Source organism: Camellia sinensis, unplaced genomic scaffold (genome assembly GCF_055761805.1).
Source record: "Camellia sinensis isolate YWXY unplaced genomic scaffold, ASM5576180v1 Unanchor2, whole genome shotgun sequence".
NCBI classification, from domain to species: Eukaryota; Viridiplantae; Streptophyta; class Magnoliopsida; order Ericales; family Theaceae; genus Camellia; species Camellia sinensis.
In genome coordinates this window covers 19,668,866-19,695,921 of record NW_028129079.1, presented here as the reverse complement: position 1 = coordinate 19,695,921, position 27,056 = coordinate 19,668,866, and the positions used below count along the sequence as shown (strand labels likewise).

Sequence of the window (27,056 nt, the reverse complement as noted above, 5' to 3'; positions counted from 1 at the left end):
GTTGCAGTGTTTCCAGTTCCAGACTGTCTCGTCATATGAGGTGAAGAATTCTTCTCCATCAGCCTCACACATGACTACAGTTGCACAAATCTTTGTTGATTTTATCAGCGGAATAGGTTGAGGTCCGGCGGGCGGCTAAGGTGAGGTTGCCGCCCGCCGGGGAAGCGAAAATACTAGGTTTTAAACCAGCTCTGATACCATGTAAGAAATAATGTATAGAGAAAGAGAGAGAATAAATTGTATGTATTATTATTGATTGATATATTGATGTCTATTACAATGATTCATGATTCCTATATATAGAAGAGGGTGAGTGTGTAGTAGGTAAGGAGTAGGTGAAGTGGAGGTGGTAGTGGTGTAGTGGGTTAGGTTTAGTGGAGTAGGTGAGGTGGTAGTGGTGTAGTGGGTTAGGTTTAGTGGAGTAGGTGAGGTGGTAGTGGTGTAGTGGGTTAGGTTTAGTGGAGTAGGTTTAAGTGGGTGAAGTAGGTGGAGAGTAGGTGGATTTTAACACTAGTTAGTAAGCTTATTTACTTAGCCCGTTCACGTCATGATATTGCTATTGCTGTTAGTGTGGTTAGCTAGTTTATGCATGCTCCTCATGAAATACACTTGGCAGCAGTTATGAGAATTTTGAAATAATTGAAATCTTCTCCTGGAAAAGGTCTTTATTTTTCTAAACATGATTATCTTAGTGTGGAAGCTTATATGGATGCTGATTGGGCAGGATCAGTAATTGATATGAGGTCTACTTCAAGGTATTGTACTTTTGTTGGAGGCAATTTGGTTACTTGGAGAAGTAAGAAATAGAATGTGGTTGCCAGGTCTAGTGCAGAAGCTGAGTTTAGAGCTATGGCACAAGGTGCGTGTGAGCTCTTGTGGATCAAGTAGTTATTGCATGATTTGGGAATTGACCAAAAAGACTCCATGCAGCTATATTGTGATAATAAGGTTGCCATCAACATAGCTCACAATCCTGTTCAACATGACTGGACAAAGCATCTTGAAATTGATTGTCACTTCATCAAAGAGAAGCTCACTAGTGGCACAATATGTACTTCATTTGTGAAGTTTGGTGAACAACTTGCAGATATTCTCACCAAGGGAGTTGGCAGTAAACCATTTCATGATATTCTTGGCAAACTGGGCATGAGAGATATCTTTGCACCAGCTTGAGGGGAGTGTTAGAATATATGCTAGGATCATTCTATTATTTGTTTCATTATCTAGATTGTATTTTGATTCCTTAATTAGTGCCTTAGGACTTTCTTATTCTATTAGCTGTTATTTCCTTATTTGTGCCTCCAAGGTTTCCATTGTAAGCTACCTATTATCAATATAATAGGGGGTGATTGTCTAATCATTCTCTAAGTTAGTTTTCTCTCAAATAAACACATCCAGGGTCCAATCAAATCTAGTAATCACCCTTTTGTTATTTTGTTTTTTGTCTTTAAATAGCAACAAAGAAAATTTTATTAAAAAATAAAATAAGATAGAGATACAAAAGAGAACAAGGCAGACAAGAAGTTCGCCAAGTACATGATGAAAGAAAAATAAAAGCTACTAAATTACATGTTACACAATTGTCTAGCTCTAAAGATTAAAAGAAAGGAAAAAGAAAAGGGAATCCCCTTATAAGAATGTGCCATGTATCTCCTTGCATTCCCCTAGTATTAATATAAATACAAGAGTGCGATAAAAGGGCTTCTCTTACTATTACATAAATTCAAAAAAAAAGAGTAAATGTCACTATCAGGGATTTAAAAAACAAAATTTTAAATGTCACTTCAGGAAAGGTTATGAGCTACTACAGTAAAAATAATGTATCAAAGTTTAGACTGACAGCAGCAATGTCACCATATAATGCCAATTGCAAGCTATAAAAGTGTCAAATTCATTACCTGCCTGTATCTCCACAACCCAGAGGTCTGATAGGATTGAAATGATTTAGCCCAATTTTTTCACCAGTTGCAGTGATCTACAAACTCAAAGAAAATTAAATATAGCTACTAGAGGAGGAGACAATTGTAAGTAGCATAATTATGCATACCTTAATAAATGAACAACAAATTTGGACATTTCAGATAATAATAAAAAATGCAACCATTGATCTTATAGATCCAAAATACTTTAAAACCACTCCTTTCATCAGATGCTATGATTATAATACTCAAACCTTCTAGTAATGCAAGCATCTGTCAAAAGACAGTAAGACATGTAGCCTAACTAGATAGTGCTTATGCATATATATATATATATGGCTTTTATGAAATGGTTTAAACTAGACTTTGATGAAAATTACTTATTGAGAATATTTGTCAAGGATTGAGATCCCCAATTTCTTCCTTGTTTTGGTTCTACATTACATAGACAATGATATGGAAATTCTGTCATTTTCATATAAAATACTGTCATAACATTCTTAGAAGCAAGATCAACCTGAAAAGTAATTCTCCAAAAAAAGTAACAAATATCAACCATACTATTCAAACAAATAAAATTTAGCTGATCAAATACTTTCATGAAGTAATAAAAACATTGATGTAAGCCTAGTACAAAATCCAAACAAAGCCTAATGTACTCCATTCAACTTAAATTCCGGAAGGCCTTCTTAAAAATTCTTTTGTTTAGCCATATTAGAGGAGTTCAATATCTAGTAGATCGAAATATGATACAATGGATGTCAACTTCAAAATTGTACCTTTTGTATGGCTGCCCATGAAGCACTATCCCTTTTATGAGGCCTTGGGTAGACCGGTCGAGAATGAATAGCCCACAAAGCTTCTGGTCTCTGAAAGTGGCACAATATAAAGGTCACATCAACCATAATTCAACATACTTGTTAAAATAATAGCAAGACTCATCCTACATGACAGAATACCTTAGAAGACTATCAAGGGAATAAAGCGTTAAAAAACCCTCTAGCCATCAGAAAAATAAATTTAAAGAATGTAGATGGTGTCAATTTGGCACATCATAATCCATAAACAGTTGTCAGTAGTTGCATGAAAAATCTAAAATTTGTTAAATTCTTTTAAATATGTCAAAGAAGCATACTGAAAATTATTTGTGACAATTGTATTCAATAACAAAATGATGAAAAAAAAAGCCTTATGTAAATGCAATATTTATGTACTTGTAACATCTTTATGCAACATTGTTGTCAACCTGGTAAGAAGACCATGACTATCTCTAAAGAGAAACGGCAAAAGTTAGGAAAAAGGGAGCCATGGTGTTATAGACATCAGCTGTCAGTCCAAACACAGAGCAAAAGGAGTACCTTACCAAGTTGGCATCAGGAAGTTCTCGAACAGCCTCATCAACGTTTTCTGCAGTAGCTTTGACCTGGAAAAATAAGTGTGGTAAAGTACCAATATTAGATTCAATTCTGATTCCTACAGAACATGGCTTGTTCATGGAACAAGATCAAATATTGATTTCTGGCAATAGCTCCCCGGGATGTTAAAATTGAAAAGAAGATTTAGGATGAAGCTATGATAATATGAAGAGGAGACAAGCAAAGATTTACTACCAAGTCAGCTTCCTCAAGAAGTCAGTATTGAGGCCCTTTTAATTGTTTTATTACCAAATTGTGTGGGCACAAATAGGAAGGGACCTCACGTACTTCGAAATATATATACACATATATATGGTGGTAAATGCCATCGAGTGGAGTCTTCAATCGATAACTTCTATGTGAAATCCTTTTACACGGGTAATTCATCTTCCTCATGGATCAAGATTTGGCCCCCTAAAGCTCCATCTAAGGTGGGATGTTTTGAGTGGACAGAAGCCTATGGAAGGATTCTCACCATTGATAATTGATTCATCGATGGCACATAGTGCTAACTTGGTGTTGCACGTGTAAGCAAGATGGGAAATCAGTTAACCACCTTCTCATTCATTTTCTTGTGGCTAGAGATCTTTGGGGATTGATCTAAGCCTTATTTGGGGGTGCAGTGGGGTTTTCCCTAAGAATGTTATCCAGCCTCATAAATCTTTAATGCACAAATATATAGTTCTTGATATATGTAGAATGCTTATTGTGGTATCATTTCTTCGAACTTGGGTATGACTGTGACACAGTAGGCTTACATTAGCATGGTTGTTCTCCTGAATAGAGTTGGATTCCCTTTCTTTCATGATAAAATCTCTAAAGAGTTGAATTTTGTAATAAGGCAATAAGGTTAAATATAAAGAGATAATAGAGGCAAAAAAAACTAAAGTAAGAACACAAAGGTTTAACGTGGTTCGGCCAATATTGACTTACATCCACACACACAAAGCCCTAAAGAGGTATTCACTCAACTTGATACTCTTATTTACATGATACACCGTATATATAGAGTGGGAGTTACAATCAAATCCATTTAGTTAAGAAATTGAAATAAATCAAAGATACAAAAAACCATAATAAGCACAAATCATGGATCTCTATATATTCTAATATCTTCCATATCTTCTGATATCCTTGACAATATAATCTTATCTCCAACACTCCCACTCAAGTTGGAATACAGAAAGGTTGAAGTAAAGTATCCAAATTGAATTTGAAAATAGTACGATCATTACAAACAACTACAATGAAGTTGCCGAAAGACAACAACAATTGTAATAACTCCCTTCAATGAACATAGCAAGGAATCAACATCTTGGAACAGAGAAGCGTGCATTGAATCCATTATGATGGCAATAAGAGAAATCAACCGAGAGAGAGAAAGCAACAACGCCAAAGTAACAGCAAATCACCACAAACAAAAAGGCCGAAAAACGGCATCCCACAAAGAATACTACCGAACACAATAGTAGCCCAAAAATAAAAAAGAACCAAATATGTACTTACCATATCAGCATAGGGACCCTAAAAGGGTAAAGAAGTAGCTAGAAAACTCGGCGTATCACAAAATAATGCTACCGAACCCACTGGCATAAGTAAAAATCATGAAGTTTGCTTACCACATCAACAAACTAGTGGTCAACTCAAGGAAGAGGGAAAAACACTTTGATAACAAAAAATGTGGAGTGAGAGAGTTCTCTATAAAGAAACATGCCTAGGGTTCAGTAAGCTCTAATACCAAGTTGAATTTTATAATAAGGCAATAAGATTGAATATAGAGAGATAATAGAGACAGAAAAGAGAAAAGTAAGAACACAAAGGTTTAACCTGGTTGGGCCAATATTGGCCTACATCCACACACATAAAGCCCTAAAGGGCTACATCTTTCATTCACTCAACTTGATACTCTTGCATACGTGATACACCATATATATAGAAATGGAAGATACAATCAAATCCCTTCAGTTAAGGAATTGAATAAATTAAAGATTCAAAAAACCATAATAAGCATAATGTTAGAATAGGAAATTATATTCACATATTTTATTCTAAATGGGTTGTAATGAGCTGGCCCATAATTCATGCCTTATGGCACTCCTGTAATTATGATTTATTCTTAATATAAAAGGCGATGAGGTCTCTCTTAATCCCTATCACTTTCTCTTCTCTAAAATATTTTTCTTGGTATCAAAGCCACAAACCTAAACCCATATATCACCACACAGTCACCACACAACCACCCATCCAGTTTAGGGGCCACGACAGCAGCCAAAGGCCACCCAGGCCTAGTCGACTACTGCCGAAGGCCACCCAGGCCTAGTTGACTACTGTCGAAAGCCTCCCAAGACCAATTGGCAGCTCTTTTGCCCAACCAATATCTCCTCTGTCGGTTTCAGCTTCAGTTGCAGCTTCCCTGATGCCTGTCGACTCTTGCTAAGGTGGTGGAGAGCTTTGGTTCTGGCTAAGTATTGATTGGTTTATCTAACAAGTTTTATTTTTATTTTGTATATAGTCTAGCAGTGTCTGTTTTATTTTCCCCTAGCTTCTACCCAGTTTCTCTCTGGCGTAATGTTTTCAACCTAAAAAAAAAAAAAAAAAAGAGGAAAAAAAAAGGAGTTCTTAATTTTTGTATGATTTTTTAGTGATCATAGTGCTTACTATTCCTCCACCATCTTCCAGGTTTGTGATTGGCACTAGTTTTGTTGAGGATTAGGTAGTAGAGTATCCATGGAAGATTCCCCCAGTGTGTCCACTGTGAATTATTATAGTTTATATTATTCATTAAGGATAGTTTAGTCCTTTAGGTTGTTAGGATTTGATTCTATTAGATTATATATTTGTACTCATTTGATTGATCATTCAATAAATCAATACACAAGTTTGTTATCATGGTATCAGAGCCACGACCCAAATGTTAGCATACCTTTCGCAGGCCATCATCGACCATCGTAGCCCCTTTCTCTCTCTTTGCAAGGCCTTCGCTGGGGTTCTCTGTGATCTCTGTTCTTTTCGTCGCACTTCGAAGCACTACGCTCTTCCTGGTTGCTGGTTCCGCTCTCTAGGTTGTATCGGAGCCCTAGGTTGCATGTCTCACACAACCGAGTGCTCTTCAACTTGTTTCGACCCCTCATCTGGTTCGATCAAAGCTCTCTAATTCCTCTGTGTGACTCAGATTGGTGATCTCTCTGTCTCTTCCTCTAGTTCACACGATCAAAGTATCGACTTCTGGTTTTAGGTTCACTCTCTCTCTCTATCTCTCTGTGTTGTGCCTTGGTTCTCTCTGATTGATATTTGTGGTGATAAGGTTATTATAAGTTTGACCTAATTGATTCTATAATTATAGCAATAGCAACTTTCGTTAGTCACTCTGCTTTAGTTTTATTGTGTTGCTTAATTATAGCACTATGGCTGATGACAAATTGCAAGCTATTACCACTAAGTTAGATGGTACCAATTATTCTTATTGGTCTCATGTAATGAAAAATTTTATATTAGGTAAAGGCATGTGGAACTATGTGATTGGTGTGACTATTAGACCTACGGAATCTCAAGAAACTGAGGCCGATGTTGCTAAATGGGATAAGGAAAATGCACAAATTCTTACTTGGTTTCATAATTCAGTTCAAACTACCATTGGAATGAATTTTTCCAAGTATTCTACTTCTAAACAAGTTTGGGACTATTTGAAAACTATGTACCTTGAGTTTAACTTTGCAAAACAGTATGAACTTGAGATGTTTATTCGCAGTGCTAGTTAGAAAGATAAGTCAATTCAGGAGTTCTACAATGAGATGAATACTTATTGGGATCAGCTTGCTTTGATGGAACCGTCAGATTTGCAGTTACTTGACAGTTATACCAAGTATCAGGAGAAGCAACATCTTGTTCAATTTCTTATGGCCCTTCATGATCAACTTGAGCCATTTCGGGGAGCTATTCTTCATCGGTCTCCCTTGCCTTCTGTGGATGGTGTTGTTCGTGAGCTTATTGCGGAAGAAACTTGGTTTAAGGTGGCTCATGGTGCTCTTGCTTCCCAGTCAGTTTTTGCCACTTCTCCGCTCTTGCCCACCCCACCTTCTCCTTTATTTCAGGTTACTGGTAAACCCAAGCCTTGGGTTTCCATGGATGAGTGCAACTTCTGTCATCAGAAAAGGCCATTGGAAACATGCTTGTCCTAAACTTTTGCAGCCTAAGGGTCGTTCATTTGGTCCACCATTTTCTAAGCCGACATCTTTGGGATCTCGCTCATCTGCCGCCTTTTCTATACCAGTTTCTCAGAATGGTCCATCTTCCAATATGCAGTCTATGTTTGAGCAATTCAAGTCTTTCATGGTGGCTAATCCAAATCTTTCATCCCAAGCCTCTGCTATGACTACAACTCGGTCAGGTTTATCTGGTCATCCTCTTCAGGTAATATCCACACTTCATGGATTTTTGATTTTGGTTGTTCACATCATATGACCCCTGTTGCATCTCTCCTCAGTAATTGTGTCTCCTCTTTTTCTTCTATCACTATTGCTACAACTAATGGTTCTTCTATGCCTGTACACTCTATTCGTTCTATTTCCTCTTTCCATTTGTCTCTTTTCCAGTATTTTATGTGCCTCACCTCTCACTCAGTCTTATTTCTATTAGTCAATTATCTGATTCTGGTTTTGATGTTGTTTTCTTTTCTTCTCATTGTGTTGTGCAGGATCGGGTATCCAAGAGGCAGATTGGGATCAGGCGTAGAGTTGGAGAACTATATATCTTGGACAGCTTGCATGTTTTCTACTGCATTGTCTTCTGTTTTTTTTAAACAATAAGTCTTCTTTATTTTATATTTGGCATTCTAGGTTAGGTCATCTGTCAAGTGATCGTTTAAGGGTATTAGTTCGGTTTGGACATTTACGCAATTTTACCATTGATGATATTTCTGAGTGTCGTGGTTGTAAACTAGCTAAAATGTCTGCTCTTCCATTTAATAAAAGTAGTTCTATTTCATCTTCTTATTTTCAATTGGTTCATACTAATGTTTGGGGTCCTTCCCTTATAGTTACCAAGGGTGGTTCGCAATATTATGTGTCTTTTGTGGATGATTACAGTCGATTTACCTGGGTTTATTTGATGACTCGAAAATCTGATTATTACAAAATATATTCTAATTTTTACTCCATTATTCGCACTCAGTTTTCCACCACCATTAAAGTTCTCCGTTCTGATTTGGGGAGTGAGTATTACTTGTCTAAGTTTGAGGAGTTTTTAGCTACTCATGGCACTATTCATCAGTCTTCATATTCTGACACTCCTACCCAAAATGGTGGAGCTGAGCGTGAACATCACCATCTCCTTGATACAACTCGCTCTTTGTTGCTCTTGTTTTTTGTCCTGTCTGTTTTCTGGGGAGAAGCTGTGCTCACTGCTGCATATTTTCTCAATTAGATGCCTACTCCTCTTCTCTCAGGCTCATCTCCGTATGAGCATCTTTTTGGTGTTACTCCCAATTATTCTCTTCTTCGTATTTTCGGTTCTGCATGCTTTGTGCTCCTTCCTAAACGAGAGCACTCTAAGCTTAGTTCTCGTTATGTCCTATGTGTCTTTTTAGGGTATGGCATTAATCAGAAAGGTTATCGGTGCTATGATCCTGCCACCAAAAAGCTATATGTGTCTAGGCATGTCACCTTTTTAGAAAAACTACCCTACTACACTACCTTCCATCCCTGTCCCTATTACCAAGGATGAATTGGTTCACATTGACCCATTTCCTCCCGATGTTTCTCCCAATGAGTTTGTTTCTGATCTTGAGGTCTCTACTTTGCCTCTTACTAGCACTTCTGATATCTCGCCAGCTATTTCCTCTCTAGCTCCCGCTTCCCCTACTCCTCTTCTTGTTTACCAGTGCCCCAAAGCAATTCCGAGCTAGCCTGTCTCTAGCTCTACTATCCCTCTAGCTGTTTCTTTGAATCCCGCTCCTCCTACACATCGCTTTCCAAAGCGAGACCATCATCCTCCAAACTGGTATGGTTTTGGTAATACACGTTTTTCCCTTTCCTATCAGTCTTTTCTTTCTTGTCTTCATACTTATTTTGAGCCCAAGTCCTACAAGGAAGCTTGTCATGATCCCAATTAGATTGTTGCCATGAATGATAAGTTAACTGCTTTGGCTAACACTCAGACTTGGGATTTGGTTCCATTACTTGCTGGCAAGAATGTTGTAGGCTGTAAATGGGTCTATAAGGTCAAAAGTCTTTCTGATGGTTCTTTGGAATGGTACAAAGCTCGTTTGGTTGCCCAAGGCTTTTCTCAGGAGTATGGGATTGATTACAATGAGACTTTTGCCCCCGTTGCCAAGATGACTACTGTTCGTACTCTTATCTCTGTTGCTGCTGCCCATTACTAGCCCTTGTTTCAACTAGATGTCAAAAATGCTTTTCTGAATGGGCATCTTGCTGAAGAAGTGTATATGCGCCCTCCACCGGGTCTCTCTTACCCTTCTGGTGTTGTTTGTCATTTTCGTCGTGCTTTATATGGTCTCAAGCAGTCTCCTTGTGCTTGGTATGAGCGATTTCACTCTGTTGCACTTCAACTTGGTTTTCACCCTAGTCATCATGATTGTGCTCTCTTTGTTCGGCGCACTTCTGTTGGCCTTGTTCTCCTTCTATTATATGTGAATGATATGATCATCACTGGCTCTGATTATAGTTCTATTGAGGAGGTTAAGCATCAATTGTTTCAGGAGTTTGAGATGAAGGATTTGGGGTCTCTTCGGTATTTTCTTGGTATTCAGGTTGCTACTTCTCCTACTGGGTATCTTCTCTCTCAGACCTAAATATGCCCGTGATATTCTTTCTCGTGCCAATCTCACTGATGACAAAATTGTCGACACCCCTCTTGAGTTGCATGCTAAGTTTTCTACTTTTGATGACGTTCCTCTTGAGGATCCAACTTTGTACCGCGAGTTGGTTGGGTGCCATGTTTATCTCACCGTTACTCGTCCGGATATCTCCTATGCTGTGCATATTCTTAGTCAGTTTGTTTCTATTCCTCGTTCCACACACTGGGCTGCCTTACTCTGTACTCTGCGCTGCCTTCATGGCACTTTGCTGCAAAGTCTGCTGTTATCTGCCTCTTCGGACTTGACTCTTCGTGCCTATGCTGACGCTGATTGGGGAGGTGACATCTCTTATCACAAATCCACTTCTAGTCTTTATGTTTTCCTCGGCGATTCTCTCATATCTTAGAAGAGTAAGAAACAGTCTGTTGTTACTCGTTCCACCACTAAGGCTGAGTATCGTGCCATGGCTCATGCTACTTCCAAGATCGTTTGGCTTTGATGGCTTCTTTCTGATATGGGTGTCTCTCTTTCTGATCCGAGCCGTTGTATTGTGATAATCAGAGTGCTGTCCAGATTGCCCATAATTTAGTCTTCCATGAGCGGAACAAGCATGTTGAAATAGATTGTCACTTTGTTAGACAGCATCTTCAGCCTGGCACTATTACTCTTCCTTTTGTTCCCTCCTCTCTTCAGTTGGCCAATTTTTTTACGAAGACTCACATTGTTGCTTGTTTTCTTTTTCTTCTTGGCAAACTTTCGATACTTTCTGCGCTCGCATCCTCAGTTTGAGGGGGGAGAATTATTGTAGTTTATATTATTCATTAAGGATAATTTAGTCCTTTAGGTTGTTAGGGTTTGATTCTATTAGATTTTATATTTGTAGTCATTTGATTGATCATTCAATAAATCAATACACAAGTTTGTTATCATCCACCACTTCTCAGACACCTAAGAGTGAGAGTTCCATTATACCTACTACTATGACTGATAACCCCAACCCCAGTCTTAAAATCACCACCTCTCTATTCAATCGTCAGAACTATCTACCGTGGTCGCAGAGTTTAACTATTTTTTTGAAGAACAGAGGGAATATGGGGTATGTTAATAGCAGGATACAGGCACCCAACACCACAGACCCTAGTTATGATCAGTGGGAGATGACCAACTCCCTAATTATGGGTTGGTTGATACATTCTATGGTTCCGGAGATTGGAGAGGGCTATCTATATATGGACACTGCACAGGATATTTAGGAGGCAGTGGCTACTACTTACTTCCAGAAGGGGAATTTCTCCCAGACTTTCGAGTTACGCTGGTCCATTGAGAGGGCAGTACAGGATGAGATGACTGTTCTCCAGTACTTTACCTTCCTTATCAATGGGTGGAAGAGACTTGACCATCTTCAGGATTATAAGTCTATCTGTCCGACGGATTCTGCTAGTTACAGGAAGTTTGTGGAGAAAGAGCGGGTCTTCAAATTCTTGGAAGGCTTGAATGTGGAATATGATCCGGTTTGAAGTAGAGTACTTGGTATGGACATGCTTTCTTCTCTCCAGGAAGCTTTCTCTTATGTGTAAAAGGAGGAGAGTCCCTGCTCTGTAATGCTTCTTTCTACCACCATTGATCATTCTGCTTTGATTTCTGCACCTTCTTGAGATGGAGAGCACGTGCCTCGTGGTTCTCATCCTTCATCTAAGAAGGATAATTTTTTTTGTGACTACTGTCGTAGACCTAGACACATACGAGAGACTTGTTGGAAGCTTTATGGGACTCTTCCTAGTGGCTGAGGAGATTGTCCTGGTTCTCGAGAAGTTAGGTTGAGCTAGTCTAGAGGCCGAGGGACCAATGCTCGGACACATCTTTCTGGCACAGTTGAACCACCCCCTTCAACTCCTGTTGTCTCACCAGCTGCTGATGTTTTTGGGTTGTTTGCTTGCTCTTCGCCACTTGCTAGACTATCGAGCCTCTACCACTGTCTCCGATGCATCCTCTTCTTCCTTTACCAACTCAGGTAACTTAGCTTCCTCTACAAGTGTAGTGCTATCTCATAAGATTGTTCCTTGGATTATTGATTTTGGTGCTTCCGACCATATGTCTGGTTCCTCTAATTTGTTCTCAGAGTATACACCCTTCTCAGGTCACGAAAAAGTGCTTATTGCTGACGGTACTATTTCGGCTATGTCAAGAAAAAGTTTAATTCATGCCACCTCTTCCTTTCCTTTATCCTCTGTACTCCATGTTTTCAATTTTAGTGTTAATTTTTTATCTTTGAGTCGCATTACTCGAGATTTGAATTGTAGCGTAACGTTTTTTTCCTGATCATTGTCTTTTTCAGGACCTTATTGAAGCTTGGGTAACCAGCTTAAGGAATGATAGAATATCACCCCCTATTTATAAATGAAGATTTAGGGTTTACAAGAAATGCAATTACAAGATGATCCCTGAGTGCTATCCCTGAGTGTATAAAATGATTACAGACAGACCCTAGTGAACCTTTCGGCTAATATAATATGCTAACACTTAATATAATATGCTAACACTCCTCCTCAAGCTGGTGCGAAGATATCTCTCATGCCCAGCTTGCCTAATATGTCATGAAATGGTTTATTCCCAATCCCCTTGGTGAGAATGTCAGCAAGTTGTTCACCAGATTGGACAAAGGGAGTACAAATGATACCACTAGTGAGTTTCTCCTTAATGAAGTGGCGATCAATCTCAACATGTTTTGTCCTGTCATGTTGAACTGGATTGTGAGCGATGTTGATGGCGGCCTTATTATCACAGTATAACCGCATGGAGTTCGTCTGATCAATACCTAGATCACGCAACAATAATTTGATCCATAAAAGTTCACACACACCTTGTGCCATAGCTCTAAACTCAGCTTCTGCGCTTGACCTGGCAACCACATTCTGTTTCTTACTCCTCCAAGTAACTAGGTTGCCGCCAACAAATGTGCAATACCCTGAAGTTGATCTCCTATCAGTTACTGACCCAGCCCAGTCAGCATCTGTATAGGCTTCTACATGAAGATGATCATACTTTGAAAAATACAGACCCTTACCAGGAGCAGACTTCAAATACCTCAAGATTCTCATGACAGCCTCAAGGTGAATCTGATGAGGAGCATGCATAAACTGACTAACTATACTGACAGCAACAGCAATATCAGGACGGGAGTGAGATAGGTAAATGAGCTTACCCACTAATCGTTGATAGCTCCCCCTATCCACAACTTCTCCTCCTTCATCATCCCCTAATTTCAGATTGGGTTCCAGGGGGGTGGCACATGCCTTGCAGCCAAGCATCCCAGTTTCCTTCAACAGGTCAAGCACATATTTTCTCTGAGAGATAAATATCCCATCCTTAGAGCCAGCAACTTCAATTCCCAGAAAATACTTCAAGCTGCCCAAGTCTTTGATTTCAAACTCTTTAGCTAAATATTTCTTCAACAGAGGTATTTCCCCACTATCATTGCCTGTAAGAGCTATGTCATCTACATAAACAATAAGTGCTGTAGTCTTACCGTGTGAGGAATGTTTCACAAACAATGTGTGATCTGCCTGACTTTGTTTGAATCCATATTTAAACATAGCCTGAGTGAATCTCTCAAACCAAGCCCTTGGAGACTGTTTGAGACCATATAATGACTTCCGAAGTTTGCATACTTTGCCTTCTGTTTGATGATCCTCAAAACCCGGAGGAATGTCCATATATACTTCTTCTTCGAGGTCACCATGGAGAAAAGCATTCTTGACATCAAACTGATAAAGCGGCTAATCTAGATTAGCTGCTAGAGAGAGAAGTATTCTGACTGAATTCATTTTAGCCACGGGTGCGAAGGTCTCCTGATAATCAATGCCATATGTCTGAGTAAACCCTTTTGCCACAAGTCTTGCCTTGTAACGCTCAATAGACCCATCTGCTTTGTGTTTCACAGTATATACCCATTTACATCCCACAGGTCGTTTGCCCGGAGGTAACTCAGTCAATTCCCAAGTGCCATTCTTCCTAAGTGCTTTCATTTCCTCAATCATGGCTAGTTTCCATTCAGAGGTAGCAAGAGCATCCTGAAAATGGTTAGGAATGCTAACAGAGGAAATATTGGACACAAACGCTCTATATGAGGATGAGAAATGAGAGTATGATACAAACTGTGAGATAGAATGTTGAGTACAAGATCTCATACCCTTCCTCTTGGCAATAGGAACATCAAGATCAATGGACTCGAGAGATTCAAAGTTACCTCGACTCTCATCAGAAGCAGGAGATGGCAGTGGGGTAGCAGAAACGGTCCCGTGTATCCAGTTAACTTGTTTTCTGTCTATGTCCCGGACATAAACATGCCCGTCCGTATTCTTGGTGACAGTGGGTTCTATAGTCCCAGTAGAAGAGAGGGGTTCAAGAACAATTGGTTCCACCATAGGAAGCACAGTAGTAAAGGGTGGTGCAAGAACAACTGGTTCCACCATAGGAGGCACAGGACTCACTTCACACCAAGGCTCCCCCGGAAATGAGGACGGTGACACCGGAGAGGACAAGAAATAGGACTGGGATTCAAAGAAAGTGACATCCATGGACACAAACCACTTACGAGAAGAAGGGTGGTAACATTTATACCCCTTTTGAGTAGGAGAGTAACCAAGGAAAACACACTTGAGGGAGCGAGGGTCCAACTTACCACGAGAGGGAGAGTGATTATGGACAAAACAGACACAACCAAATATTTTGGGAGGAATAGAAAACAAGGACGGAGAACCGAGGAGGACGTGAAGCGGAGCCTGTTTGTCCAAGACCTGGGTAGGGAGACGATTAATAAGATGGGCAGCGGTGAGAACAGCGTCGCCCCAATAGGGGCCGAGGTACATTCATAAAAAAACACATGCACCGAGCCATGTCAAGAAGGTGCCGATTCTTGCGTTCGGCCACCCCATTTTGTTGAGGGGTATTGGTGCAAGAGGTCTGATGGATAATGCCATGAGTAGAGAAATATTGTCGTAACCCAGAATCTATGTATTCCCCGCCATTATCAGAACGAAATATTTTGATAGTGGCCCCAAACTGAGTACAAATCATCTTATGAAAAGTGCGAAACACAGAGAAAACCTCACTCTTATCTTTCATGAGATACACCCAAGTAGCACGAGAAAAATCATCAATAAAGGTAACAAACCAGCGATGACCTTTCATAGACAGAACACGAGAGGGACCCCAAACATCAGAATGTATTAATGAAAAAGGAACGAAGCTTTTATTCAAACTGGGAGCAAAAGAAGCTCTATGTTGTTTTCCAAGTTGACAAGACTCACAAAGAAAGTCAGACACATGATGATTTGCAAAACTAGAAGGAAATAAATGCTTAAGTAAATGAAATGAGGGATGCCCAAGACGCCGATGCCACAGCCATAAATCAGCGGGGGTAGTAGAAGACGTGGTGGAAGAATAAGCAAGTTTGTCCGGTTGATCTAGGAAGTAGAGACCATTTTCTGCACTACCACTGCCAATCGTCCTCCCCGTGACAAGGTCCTGAAAAAGACAATGATCAGGAAAAAACGTCACACTACAATTCAAATCTTGGGTAAGACGACTTAAGGATAACAGATTAACAGAAAACTTGGGAACATGGAGAACAGAAGATAGATGTATGGTAGGAGTGACTTGGACTAAACCTTTTCCAGAAATAGAAGAAACAGTACCATCGGCAATCCTAACTTTGTCCTGACCTGAAGAGGGCTTATAGACAGAGAAAAGATCAGAGGAGCCAGACATATGATCTGAGGCACCAGAATCAATAATCCAAGGTAAGGATGTATGACACAGGAAAGCACAAGGAGAAGATGCTAAGTTACCTGAGCGGGCAAAGGACGAGGAAGCGGTACTGAGAGCAGTAGAAGATCGGCGGTCCAACAATTGGCGCAAAGCATCCTCCAGCTCAGTATCAGAAGTTTGGGTAACAGAAGTAGAATTAGAATCAAGGGTATCAACGGCACTAGACTGATGAGCCCGGGAATAGGAACCACGTCCTCTAGATTGGCCTGACCGACCTCCTCGAGAACCAGACCGATCACCTCGACCCCCGAATGGAGTCCCATGAAGCTTCCAACACGTCTCACGAGTATGCCGCGGCTTCTTGCAATAATCACAGAATACAGACTCCTTATTAGTAGACGGAGGAGGCAGGCTGAGGCCATCTCGAGGAGTAGAAAGTAATGCGGAATGGTCAGTAGAGACAGGGGACATCATGGCAGACCGGCGACTCTCCTCATTTTGTACATAGGCAAATGCCTCCTGAAGTGAAGGAAGAGTGTCCATACTCAGAACTCGACCCCTAACTGGATCATACTCCATATTTAGGCCGGCCAAAAATTTAAAGATCCGTTCCCGTGCGATGAACTTTTTGTACCCGATAGAATCAGTAGGGCAAACGGGCTTATAGTCTTCCAGGTGGTCAAGGCGTTTCCAGCCGTTGGTGAGGAAAGTGAAGTACTGAAGAACAGTTTGCTCCCCCTGAAGTGAGATCTCAATAGAGCGGCGCAACTCAAATGCCTGTGAAAAATTTCCTTTGCGGGAATAGGTAACAGCCACAGCCTCCCAAACGTCCTGGGCGGTCTCCATAGACAAGTAGCCCTCACCAAGTTCTGGAACCATCGAATGGATATGCCAACTCATAATCAAAGAGTTGGTAATCTCCCATTGGTCATAACCTGAGTCAGTGGTACTAGGTGCCTGTATCCTGCCATCAACATACCCCATCTTCCTTCTGCTTTTCAAAAACAAAGTCAAACTTTGAGACCATGCTAGGTAGTTTTGACCATTAAATAGAGAGGTGGTGATTTTCAGACTAGGGTTGGGGTTCTCAGTCATGGTAGTAGGTAGAATGGGACTCTCACTCTTTGGTGTTTGAGAAGAAGGGGACACACTAGTGGAATCTGTCATGGATACAATACTACTGAACCCGCAACAAAACTAGTGACAATCACAAACCCGGAAGGTGGTAGTGAGATAACAGGCACAATGACTACTATAATGACATAACAAAAAATTAAGAAATCATTTTTTTTTTTGTTTTTTTTTTGTTTTTTTTTTTTTGTTTTTGTTTTTTTTTTTTTTTGTTTTTTTTATATATATATATATATATTGATTTATTTATATATACATGTATTTATATATATAAATATATATATCAGGTTATATTTATATATATATCAGCATATATATATATTTATATATATCAGGTTATATAGATACCAGAGTGACGAAGACGAGGGAGATGAGGACGGCGAGGGCGATGACGGCTGGAGGAGATCGACGGGCTGAGGCGAAGCAGACGAGCCGACGAAGCAGACGAGCAGACGAGCTGAGGGACGAAGACGAAGCAGACGAAGACGATACAGACGAAGACGAAGACGACAGAGGACGGCTGGAGGAGATCAACCCAGCAGATGATCCAACTAGGTACGTTTTGAACCCTAACCCTAGAGGTGTAGCTCTGATACCATGAAGCTTGGGTAACTAGCTTAAGGAATGATAGAATATCACCCCCTATTTATAAATGAAGATTTAGGATTTACAAGAAATGCAATTACAAGATGATCCCTGAGTGCTATCCCTGAGTGCATAAAATGATTACAGACAGACCCTAGTGAACCTTTCGGCTAATATAATATGCTAACACTTAATATAATATGCTAACACTTATCACAAGGAAGAAGATTGGCAGTGGCAGAAAGGAACATGGTCTCTACATTCTAGATTAGCCTGACAAGTGGGCTCATTCATCTATTCAGTTACTATCCACCAAGGAAAACCTTTGGCTGTGGCACCATCGCTTAGGACATCTCTTATTTTTACTACTTAGGCATCTTTTTCCTTCTATTTTTGAGAAAAATAATGTGTCTGATTTTCAATGTGAGTCATGTTAACTTGGAAAACAACACAAAGCTTCTTTTACTTCTTTTATTAATAAAAGTTCAGTTCCATTTTTTTTGATTCATTCTGATGTATGGGGTCCCTCACGCTTTGTGTCTTTAAAAGGTCAAAATGGTTTGTTAATTTCATAGATGACTGTTCTAGGGCCACTTGGGTATATCTGATAAAAGATAAAAGTGAGGTGTTTTCTGTGTATCGAAACTTCCATAAAATAATTTGCACTCAATTTGGGGCGATTGTCAAAATTTTGCATTCTGATAATGGTGGGAAATATATTGACTCTGGTCTGGCCAATTGTTTCGCCACTCATGGCATTATTCATCAAACTTCATGCACTAATACCCCTCAACAAAATGGTTTTGCCGAACGAAAAAATCGCCATCTCCTTGATGTGGCCTGTTGTCTATCCTTTGAAATGCGTGTTCCTTGATCCTATTGGAGAGAAGCGGTTCTCACTGTAACTTATTTGATTAATTATCTTCCTACCCAAGTCCTTCAAAAACAAACACCTCTTCAAGTTTTGTTCGGGTCCACCTCTTCTAGGTTCTCCATTCCCCCTAAGACCTTTGGATGTGTTTGTTTTGTCCATAATCATTCACCCACCCATGGTAAATTGGATCCTAGGTCTCTTAAGTGTGTTTTCCTGGATTACTCTGCCACCTAAAAGGGTTATAAGTTTTATCATCCTCTCACTCGCAAATGGTTTGTCTCCATGGATGAATCCTTGAGTCTCAGTCTTACTTTCTAACCTCCCCAGTGTCACAGTCATCTCTTCAGGGAGAGCCTAGGTGTGCAGAGATTCCTATTCCACTACCACCAGTGATTGAACGAACAGAGGATGATGAGCTCGCAGTTGTTGTGGAAAAGGAAGCAGGCAAAGTTTATGTCAAGGACAAGGATAGACAGAAAGTCACCTAGATGCAAGAGACTACTTTCCCTCCTCTACTACCAACTTCTTCTCCGGATGAGGGTCTAGAGTCATCCCTCTCTCTTGAGAGTTCAGGTAATTCTGATCCTAATGCTCCTATTCCTGAGTTTTCAGATCTTGATGTTCCCATTGCTAATAAGAAGGGGGTTAGGTCATGTACTCAACATCCTATTACTAATCATGTTTCTTATTCTAATCTGTCTCCCTCATATAAAGCCTTCCTATCTAAGATTTCTTCTGTGAGTCTGTCTAACAATTTTCAGGATACTCTCCCTACTCCTGAATGGAAACATGCTATAATGGAGGAGATACGAGCTCTCATCAAGAATGGCACTTGGGAGTTAGTGGAGTTACCTAGAGGCAAAAATCCAGTTGGTTGTAAGTGGGTGTACATTGTGAAACACAAAGCAAACGGTTCCATAGAACGGTACAAAGCAAGACTAATTGCTAAGGGCTTTACTCAGACTTATGGGGTAGATTACCAGGAGACATTTGCACCGGTTGCTAAGATGAACTCTATAAGAATACTACTCTCTCTTACAGCAAATTCGAATTGGCCACTTCATCAGTTTGATATGATGAATGCCTTTTTTCATGGAAACCTAGAAGAAGAGGTCTATATGGATATTCCCCCTGGTTTTGATGATGCTAAGTCCAAAGGTAAAGTGTACAGGCTCCAAAAGTTACTTTATGAGTTAAAACAGTCTCCTAGGGCTTGGTTTGAAAGGTTTGCTCAAGCTATGCTGAGATATGGATTCAAGCAAAGTCAAGCTGATCACACCTTATTTGTGAAACATTCCTCGTATGGTAAGACCACAACTTTTAGTGTTTATGTTGATGATATTGTTCTGACAGGGGATGATGTTGAGGAGATCCCTCAGTTGAAGGAACACTTAGCCAAGGAGTTTGAATTCAAAGACTTGGGTAATTTGAAGTATTTTTTGGGCATTGAAGTAGCTTGGTCCAAAGATGGCATCTACATATGCCAGAGGAAGTATATACTTGACTTGCTAAAGGAAACTGGGATGCTTGGAGATAAACCATGTGATACACCTCTAGAACCAGGTCAAAAACTAAGTGAGGATCAAGGGGGAGAGCTAGTGGATAGGGGGAGATACCAGAGACTAGTGCGTAAGCTCATATACTTATCTCACTCGCGTCCAGACATTGCCATTGCAGTGAGCATGGTTAGCCAGTTTATGTATGCTCCTAGAACTTCCCACTTAGAGGCAATTATGAAAATCCTGAGGTATCTGAAGTCTTCTCCATGAAAGGGTCTCTATTTCTTGAAACATGGACATCTCAGTGTGGAGGCATTCACTGATACGGTTGGGGCTGGATCAGTCACTGACAGGCGATCAATTCCTGGATATTGCACATTTATTGGAGGCAACTTAGTCATATGGAGAAGTAAGAAACAAAATGTGGTTACTAGATCTAGTGTCGAGGCAGAATTCAGGGCTATGGCTCAGGGTGTATGTGAGTTGCTATGGATTACTATTGTTAGGAGACTTATGGATCCATCAGACCGATTCCATGAGATTGTACTATGATAACAAAACAGCGATCAACATAGCTCATAATCTAGTTTAACATAACAGAACCAAGCATGTGGAGATTGATAGGCACTTCATTAAGGAAAAGCTCACTAATGAGACCATATGTACTCCTTTTGTGAAGACTGGGGACCAACTAGTAGATGTTCTCAGCAAAGGAATATGGAGCAAACCGTTTAATGACATTCTCAACAAGCTGGACATGAGAGCTATCTTCGCACCAGCTTGAGGGGAGTGTTAGAATAGGAAATTATATTCATGTATTTTATTCTAAATGGGCTGTAATGAGCTGGTCCATAATTCATGTCTTATGGCACTCTTGTAATTATGCTTTATTCTTAATATAAAAGGGGATGAGGTTTCTCTCAATCTCTATCACTTTCTCTTCTCTAAAATATTTTTCTCATAAATCATAGGATCTCCATATATTCTAATATCTTCCATATCTTTTGATATATTTGATAATATAACCTTATCTCCAACAAGAACGTATGGTTTTGCCTTAAGGAATTGAGGAAAGACTTACTCTATGACTCAAAAATAAATTAGAGGCTTATGTCGAATGTTTTCCATGACTGAGAAATGGTTGGAACTTGGATGGCTTTCAAATTATATGCATTTATATGCAAACATTTTCAGATAGGAAATATAATATGTGACACATCTCTTTCCATTGTTTTCCAGCATGTTGTCCAGTGAGAGGTACTTTAATTCCAAACCACTCATTTGCTAAGGGAAACGCCGATTACAAGTGCTCCCCATGGTGTCCCTATGCTTGGAACCCTTCCTAAGCTTGGGCTCACTTGGGCCATTGTGCCATGCTTCCCTTTCACTTTGAGATAATGTGCCCATTTTTTGTCTAAAATGTTAGTACTGCAACTCCAAATCACCCGGTTGTTAGGATAAACACCCCTTGCAAGTGCTCCCCACAATGTACCTATCCTTGAACCATCCTGAGTCTAGGCCCACTCCACATGCTTAAATTATTGTTGCACGCTTCCTTGAAAACCTTTAAAGATCCACTTTTTTGCCCCAAAAAATGGTACAAGGAATCAACTATTTCTCAAGGAAACTGATTTTTACAAGTGCTCCTAAAGGCATCCCTACACCCAGGAACCCTCCCAAACCTAGGCTCACTACACTTTGCCTACCTGCTTGGGTTGTCGTGGTATGCTTCTCATGCACTTTAAATTAAAATACCAACCATTTTTAGAAAACTTCCAACTATTTTTAAAAAACACCAACTTTTTAGCCTGAACATATCATACTTCAACTCCTAATCAACCTGTTTGTTTGGGGAAACACCCCTTACATGTCCATGAAGGCAACCATATACTTAGAATCCATCTCAGACTTGGGTCTACTCCACTTCACCCTCCCACTTGGCTATTATGGCCTAGCACTTTGTGTTAAAGCACATACTTTTCAACCGAAATTCTCTTATTTCAACACCAAATCACCTTATTCCTTCCTAAAAAAAACACACCTTGTAGGTGCTTCCCAAAGGGTTCCAATGCCTCGAACCCCTCCTTGGCCTAGCCCGCTTTACTTCACCTACCTTTTTCAGCTATTGTGAGATACTTCCCTCAAATAATTATTAATTTTTTTTTTAAACAGAAGCCAATTTATTACCCAAAAAGCATCAAGACAATGCTAAAGAATACAACAACAAAAATCAACAAAATGCAAACCTAAACACCAAGAGTATCTATAAAATCCACAAAAGCAAACAAATTCGAGGACACTGTCCTCCACAAGGTGTCCTACACCCATAATCCCTCCCAAGTTTGGGATCACTCTACTTTGACTACTCGCTTAGGCAGTTTTGTAAAACCGAATTGATGACTTCTCAATGTGTGATGTGAATCATTAGGTGAGATCGGAGATCTTTTGAAGGTGTAGAGGAACCTTTTCTAAATTTGAAGAATAGGGGTAAACCCATCTTGAGCAGTTTATTGATTTTGTAGTATTTTGGATAAAAAGAATGTGAATGTAAGGTTCTTGTTGCTGAGGTAGTTAGGAAACCTTTTTTTTCCTTCCTTTGTTGTACTCAAGTGCATCCCCTTCAATGCCTTTTCTTATAAATGTTTACTTATAAATTAAAAAAGAAGTGCAACATCATTCCATGACCACAAGATTCGCCTATAAATTACCGTGTTCTCAATCAGTCTGATCACCCAACAAACTAGCACCTATTGGAAGTGGAATAAAAAAAACAAACTTGCTTCAAGACAGGGAGTCACTAAAATGTGGCCCAATAAGAGGTCAACATTAACATCGTGACTACACCCACACATAATCATCTAATCCATGAAAAATTGAACTACAAGAATCCAGACAAGTTCAACTAAAATTATACCAGCTTAGTGCTTTGTTGCTCTGATTTCTCTGAAAGGCGGTTTCTCAAGGGTTCCACATGATCACTTCCATCTAGTTGAACACCAATGAAGTATTGAAGTTCACCCTAAAAATAAGGAACTCAAATTTCAGGAGGGGAATTAATATTTATCTAGATTCAAATTGTATTCAAGATTATAACAAAATCCTATAATACACATCTATAGCCACCTTTTCATCACGCATTGGCTGCAAGTGGAATAAATTCCAGAATTTCTTTCCTGCAAATTTTGTAATGCACCAAGTCAGACACCATACTAAGCTCATCAACCACATGATTCAATTGTTGAAGTAAAACGCAGTTTGTAGTACATCCACATCACCACAATACCAAACGCAATAACTCACCACTCTTAGTGTAGTTGATCAACTGAACAGTAATTTCCCTTTGTTCTCTGATAGCATCTCTTATCTTTGATACAGTTCCTTGATCTGTTTCAGGTCCTTGGAGAAATCTGCATAATTAGATAAAGTTTAGCAGCTAGAATTGCCAATGTTGAATTACTGATAAAAATAGTTACAGGGCTGAAAAGAGAATGAAAGGGGCTTAATATACAAAATTCATGCCACAAAATGCCAAACCAATATCATATCAAAAACATCACAACCGAACCATGAAACAGAACAATCACTGACACAAAATATTACATGTCTATTTTCTTTTAGAGATTGCAATATGGAAGAAAAAATGCAAAGATTAAAATTTGACCCTTCAACCTACAACCCCCAACCCAATTATATTTATTTATAAACATTTAACAGTTCTGCCTTCATGTTAATTTATATTCCAAATGTGCAGCAAATAAGAGAGCAAGTACAACTTGGTAACAGATCAATACCCAAATCGGTAATTTACGCAACGCTAAGTAATCCAAGCCAATCTACATTACTGACTAATGGTGGATTTTTCAGCCTGTTTAGAAGTGGGGTTTTTTTCCCGCTCTTCTCTTCTCCGTGTGTATTGAATGCTGGAAGATAAATTACCATGCCTCCCCTGATACGAGTTAAAAAAAAAAACTGTAATGACTCTTTGTTGCTTCCTTTATGTATAATTCATTTTTGCTTCCTCATTTTTCTACAATTTGTACATGATTCAGCAGTCCCAAAGTTTATTTTTGATCTGATTGTAAAGTAATGGGGGAAACAGAACAAAGACAGGAGTATGGTCAGCAAACCCAAAAGAAAGGACCAAGCCTTATAAAATGTATGGTGGAACGAGACATCATTACACAAAGAAAGCAAAAGATAACCATTTAATATCTAGATAATAGCTGAAGTTTCAAAACAAGCAATTATGCAAAATCAGAAATTCATACCGACAGTTTCTTCCCAAAATTTCTTCTCGTGTATACTCTGTCAACTCCAGAAAGCTATCAGAAGCAAATATCTGCATGTCAAGTACCAAGATGTCACTTCCATATACAACCTGATATCAATTGCATATCAAATGGGGAGCACATTTGCCACCTAAAAAGCATGATGTAAGATGAAAGACAAAATGAAGCATCCATTCCATGTAGTGAATTGACAAAACACTTTAAGAAGGTTAAAAAATACAAGCTACATTCTCTGTAGAGTTCATGATGAATAACCATAAGGAATGCACAGGTATGAAGATAATAAGTATGCTCTAAGTAACCAGACATGTGATAAAATTACAAACACAAAATAGAAATTAACACATCAAGATGGAGAACAGCCAACCAACTGCTAAAGCACAGAGTTGTCCACATTCCTTAAGAACTACTTCACAAAGGACATTATTCATATCTTACGCTAGGATGGTTGTGTACCTGTGGCATAACTAAAGGAGGCTGGCAAGGGCCATGGCCCCCATAGATGAATGAAAATTCATTAGACATTATGTGTTTAAACTGATATAAAGATACAATTAAGATATTATGTTTAAAATTATAATTTATGCAGCCTCCCCAACACAGAAAGCATATTGTATGTTTAAAATTATAATTTATTTTGAAAGTGTAGGATCTGCAACAAAGTTGAGACTTTCATGTTCAAAATGGTTTTGTGTATATACATGTTGTACTTGTATACATATACATATATATATTAACTATTTATTGGATTTTGAACCTTCTTGTTGTGCCTTTGTTTCATAAGTATATATATACATATTTATGTTTTGATGAACTATTTTTAATGCATAGATATTTCAATTTTTAATTTTTCCATATTTTTGTGATTGCCATAAATTATTTGAAGCTTTGGTAGGAAAATAACATAAAATCTTTATTCCTTAGCACTTATCTTAATGCTTTACTTCAGCTTGAAATAGACTTTGACATGCAAAACTCACTGGAATAGTAGCTATGGACAGACTTTATATCCTAAACTGACTGGCTCTCATAGAAACACTTAGAAAATATGAGGAAGAAGAAATATATTTCTGTTATATTCAAAACTTCTTATTTTACAAGACCAAATGACACTCCTTATATAGGAGATATTACAAACATCATTATAACCCATTATATGCCACTTACATATTATATATTACCACTATCTACCACTATCATATTATATACATGCCACTATCTACCACCAACACCACTATCATATTCTATACATGCCACTATCTACCACCAACACCACTATCATATTCTATACATGCCACTATCTACCACCAACACCACTATCATATGCCACTATCTTATTATATGCATTAACACAAATTTCCAGCACTCCCCCTCAAGCTGGTTTGAAGATATCTTCCATAACCAGCTTGCTAGTCAGCTTATCAAATTGCTTCTTGTGCAGTCCCTTCGTTAGCACATCAGCTAATTGTTCACCTGTTGGAAGGTAGGTCATACAGATTATGCCAGCATTGATTTTCTCCTTGATGAAATGTTTATCCACTTCTATATGTTTTGTGCGATCATGTAGAACTGGATTATGAGCTATAGATATAGCTGCTTTGTTGTCACAATAGACCTTCATAGGTGTCGGGTGAGAAAGCTTTAATTCTTCAAGAATTCTTTTAATCCACATTACTTCACAGATTCCATGGGCAACAGCTCTGAACTCTGCTTCTGCACTACTTCTAGCTACCACATTCTGTTTTTTACTCCGCCATGTAACTAGGTTCCCACCTACAAAGGAGCAGTATCCGGATGTTGATCTCCTGTCTGTAACACTTCCTGCCCAGTCTGCATTTGTGTATACTTCAACTTGAAGATGTCCATGTTTCTTGAACAGTAAGCCTCTCCCTGGAGTTCCTTTCAAATATCTTAAGATCTTATAAACGGCCTCAAAGTGCTCTGCCCCTGGTGAGTGCATGAACTGACTTACCATGCTAACTGCAAAGGCAATATCAGGCCGCGTATGAGACAAGTAAATCAATTTCCCGACAAGTCGCTGATATTGTTCCCTCTCTTTGACTTCTTCAGCCTTAGCAGCTTGTAACTTCAAGTTAGGCTCGATCGGAGTCTCTACCATCTTACAACCAAGCATACCTGTTTCTCCAAGGAGATCAAGAACATATTTTATCTGATTAACGAATATACCTTCCTTGGATCTTGCAAATTCCATTCCGAGGAAATACTTGAGGGCTCCCAGATCCTTAATGTGAAATTCTTTTGCGAGTTTCTCTTTGAGGGCTGCTAACTCTGCTTCATCATTACCAGTTAAAATGATGTCATCAACATAAACAATCAAAATTGCAATTTTACTGTTTTTTGAATGTTTATAAAATATTGTGTGATCTGCTTGACTCTGCGAGAAGCCACAACTGATAACTGCCTTCCCAAAGCGTTCAAACCATGCTCTTGGTGATTGTTTGAGTCCGTATAATGACTTGTTCAATCTGCATACTCTGTCGCTTCCAAGTCTCTGCTCAAATCCCGGCGGTAGGCTCATGAACACCTCCTCTTCAAGATCACCATTGAGAAATGCATTTTTAATGTCAAGTTGATGTAGAGGCCAATCTGAATTTACTGCAAGAGATAACAGTACTCTGATGGAATTTATTTTAGCAACAGGAGCAAACGTCTCCTGATAGTCGATCCCATAAGTTTGAGTGAAGCCTTTAGCCACCAGTCTCGCCTTGTATCTCTCAACGCTTCCATCTGCGTTACATTT

The 27,056-nt window shown here is 39.2% G+C and overlaps 1 protein-coding gene across 18 annotated transcripts in view; it reads right to left on the bottom strand.

The window, feature by feature from the left end:
* Nucleotides 1-27,056, bottom strand: part of LOC114275733 (phototropin-2) — a 98,672-nt gene that overhangs the window by 46,342 nt on the left and 25,274 nt on the right. For all 18 annotated transcript variants that reach the window (XR_014358342.1, XR_014358341.1, XR_014358343.1 and 15 more), the window contains 7 exons: nucleotides 24,275-24,345; nucleotides 23,307-23,413; nucleotides 23,130-23,179; nucleotides 22,921-23,025; nucleotides 3,283-3,342; nucleotides 2,699-2,788; nucleotides 1,899-1,975 (listed from right to left, as the gene is read on the bottom strand). Coding sequence is in view for 9 of the 18 variants with exons in the window: in XM_082912078.1 (XP_082768204.1) it covers nucleotides 1,899-1,975; nucleotides 2,699-2,788; nucleotides 3,283-3,342; nucleotides 22,921-23,025; nucleotides 23,130-23,179; nucleotides 23,307-23,413; nucleotides 24,275-24,345 (560 nt within the window). In the remaining 9 variants the exon portion in view is untranslated. The remainder of the gene's footprint in view (nucleotides 1-1,898; nucleotides 1,976-2,698; nucleotides 2,789-3,282; nucleotides 3,343-22,920; nucleotides 23,026-23,129; nucleotides 23,180-23,306; nucleotides 23,414-24,274; nucleotides 24,346-27,056) is intronic.